Source organism: Ceratosolen solmsi, unplaced genomic scaffold, assembly GCF_000503995.2.
Source record: "Ceratosolen solmsi marchali unplaced genomic scaffold, CerSol_1.0 scaffold29, whole genome shotgun sequence".
In the NCBI taxonomy this organism is placed as follows: Eukaryota; Metazoa; Arthropoda; class Insecta; order Hymenoptera; family Agaonidae; genus Ceratosolen; species Ceratosolen solmsi.
This window is the reverse complement of record NW_011948417.1, coordinates 7,374,102-7,377,164: the sequence shown is the minus strand read 5'-3', so window position 1 is coordinate 7,377,164 and position 3,063 is coordinate 7,374,102. Positions and strand designations below refer to the sequence as shown.

Genomic DNA, 3,063 nt, shown 5'->3' with positions numbered 1-3,063 from the left:
CCATTTGAATCCATTTGCAGTGGTATCGATTCATTTACATTGCATTTATAGAAAAATTAATGACAAAATTCAAGAAATATACGAAAACATGCGTGAATTGTATGAAAAAATACAACAGATTGAAAAAAGTGAAAACACTTTTGAAATAAAATTTTCTATTAAAAATATGTTCTAGATTTTTTAAATTTCCACTACATGTCCATTGAAATTATTCTATAAGGACGTGTCAAATTATTTGCTTTATTTATCAGCTAATTTAATATTCCATTCGTAAATGTAAAATTATTAAATGATAAGCATTAAAACAGAACGGCATTGAATATATCAGAGGAATATATCATAATAAAAATTATATTCAGGGGAAAAAATGCTGGACAGAAGCAAAATTCCTGATGTCGCATCTAATTCATTTTATTATTCTTGCTAAATTACTGCCTAGGTTAAATGATTACACCACACACGTGTTTGACTTGACAATGTATCGTATTTACCAATTATAAATTACTTTCTGAAAAAGACTTTTTTTTTTTTTGTACAAATTATAAAGGGATCTGATATATATATATATATATATATATATAACTGTACTGACTTTATAAGTTTTTATAAGGATAAGCTCAATATTTTACAGTCATCCTAATCTATACACAGTTAAAATAAATTATATAGTACATAGAACCCATATATTTTAAATAAATATTAAATTGTTACATTAGAGATTAGATCGAAATCAAAATTTCTTTTAAATTTAAAAAATATAGATATTTAATGCGTTATTTGTTTATTTCTATTAGCAAGGACATTGTATTTAAGAATTGTTCCTAAAAATTTGGAAAATTACATGTGCATATTATTTATGTTTTTTTTTTTTTTTTTTTTTTTATAAAAAAAAATCCTAAATTAATTGAATAATCTAAGAAACATATATGTATAAATGTAATGTTGTGCAATGTTGACATTGCAATGTTGACAATATGATACGATATAAAACAATTTCTTATTTTGTCTCATTAATATTTTATATATTATTAGGAAACGAACAAATACATATTCTGTGAATAGTACTTAAAATATATAAGAATTAGATTTATCGTATAAATTTTAACAATTTCACATGTAGATTCGGTAAATTAAATGCATTTAAACATATTAATAATTAGGATTATTAGGTTTATAGATAATTAAATATGTGCTTGATAAATATAACAATCATTGAATAGCATTGACAAGAATAATATTATTATTTTACTACTAATGTTAAATAAGTTTCGAATAATTATTATATGAATTGATAAATCAATCGTTTTACAGACTAGGAATTCAGAATATGCCATTGCTCAAGTATTTCAATAAAAGAAGAATAATTTTATATGAAATAGTTTTATATTTCTTTGTTTATTTATTCGTTTTATTTGTAACAAAAAAAAAAGTAAGGGTAACATTTATGCAGAGGCAAAAGAGGCAAAAAAAAGAAAAAAAAAAAAAAAAAAAAAAAAAAAGAGAAAAAAAGCAATGCAATATCATCTTGCTCATTATCACAAATGTAAACATTTGTAAAGTAGATGTCGAATGCTCAAAATTTATGATATTTATTTCGTTGCCCTTATTTCCGACGCATTCTTTTGCATTTAATATTATTATTTCACGATAAAGGCATATTTATAAAATTGTCGCTATTAAGCTACCTATCGATAAAAGCAATGGATAACCGAGCACTATAAAAACGTATTGCAATTAATGATTAGAAAAATTAATTTATTCCCTACGATTATATCGGATTAGGGAAAATTTTGAGATAAAAACTTTGATTTTTTTTTTTGTTTATATATTTTATTATGGGCATCATCGCATATGTTGCGGTTAATGTAATTATTACTCATCTCATAAACTTAAGGCAAAAATTCGTTTTAATCGTTATTAAAAAAACAACAAATTGGTTTGTTGCCTATACAAGCGCATTTTAAATGTACTCCATTCTTGTACATCTCGATTCTTGTATTAAAATTGCAATAAAAAAAAAGAAGAAAAAACATCAAATATTGCATCATCCGAGCGCTCATATAGATATATATAAAAAATATAAATCCAATAGATTTCATAAGTTTAATTGGGTCGAAAGCATAAAATATCAATAAAATTTTGCGAATGAAAAGCGAAAATGAGGTCATATGAAAAAAAAAAAAAAAAAAAAAATCCAATTACAAATAATAAATTGTTTAACAATACGTTGTCAGCGTATGTCAAAGAAAAGAGAATGTTTTTATCGACGGTTAGTAGTACGTGGACGTGCGATCTCGTATAACAGATGGTAGGACGATAGGTCGATTCGATTCTCACTATAATTTAAATTGATTATTCACACTCGCCAATGATGATTAATGCAATAATAGAATGCAAAATACAATGACGATAATAATTGAAGGTGCATTTAAGCAGAATGCAATAGGATGGCGAGCGGGTGGGACTGTTATTTACTCGTGGCTAGGGAGGGGGGTGGGGGAGAGGGATGGCAATTTACAGAGGCTTTCGAATGAAATAGAAGAGTAAATAAGGCAATATCGGGCAAGGAATTGGCGGAGAACTCCGGACGCACCGTCGAAGATTCTCGAAGCCCCTGCAGGAGAGCCGCCGAGTCCAATGGTCGTCGGACATTTGTATAAGATTTGCCACCGGCGAGGCTTCCATTGGTCCACGTTCGCTGCGTGGGCTTCGCCGATTGGCTACATTGCTCGTCGTGTCGACCGTCCCTCGGAATTCCTTTCCCTAGCGCCTATCAAAAGTGGCCACAATATAGCTAATGAGCGCCAGACTCGTCCGAGTTTCTTTGACAGTACATTATAGACTTGCCGAGGTGTCGTTTCTTTGATTCCGCTTGCTTGGGCAAGCCAGGGCATTGTTGCTTCTTTGGTTTCTAGCTTTATTTTCCAAACAAGCATTCGCAAACATGAAACAGTTCGCCTTCATTGTTGCCGCGATTCTCCTCTTTACAGGTAATTCTTCTTTTTTCATTTTGTTGCTTATGCCGATGGGCGAAGTATTTTTTATTAAACTACTGCCGTCGTG

The 3,063-nt window shown here is 29.3% G+C and overlaps 1 protein-coding gene across 1 annotated transcript in view; it reads left to right on the top strand.

The window, feature by feature from the left end:
• Positions 1-2,792: 2,792 nt before the first annotated feature.
• Positions 2,793-3,063, top strand: part of Gp93 (heat shock protein 90 Gp93) — a 3,170-nt gene continuing 2,899 nt past the window's right edge. Inside the window, exon 1 of the mRNA XM_011496473.1 lies at positions 2,793-2,990. Coding sequence (XP_011494775.1) covers positions 2,945-2,990 — 46 coding nt within the window. The 5' untranslated portion in view covers positions 2,793-2,944. The remainder of the gene's footprint in view (positions 2,991-3,063) is intronic.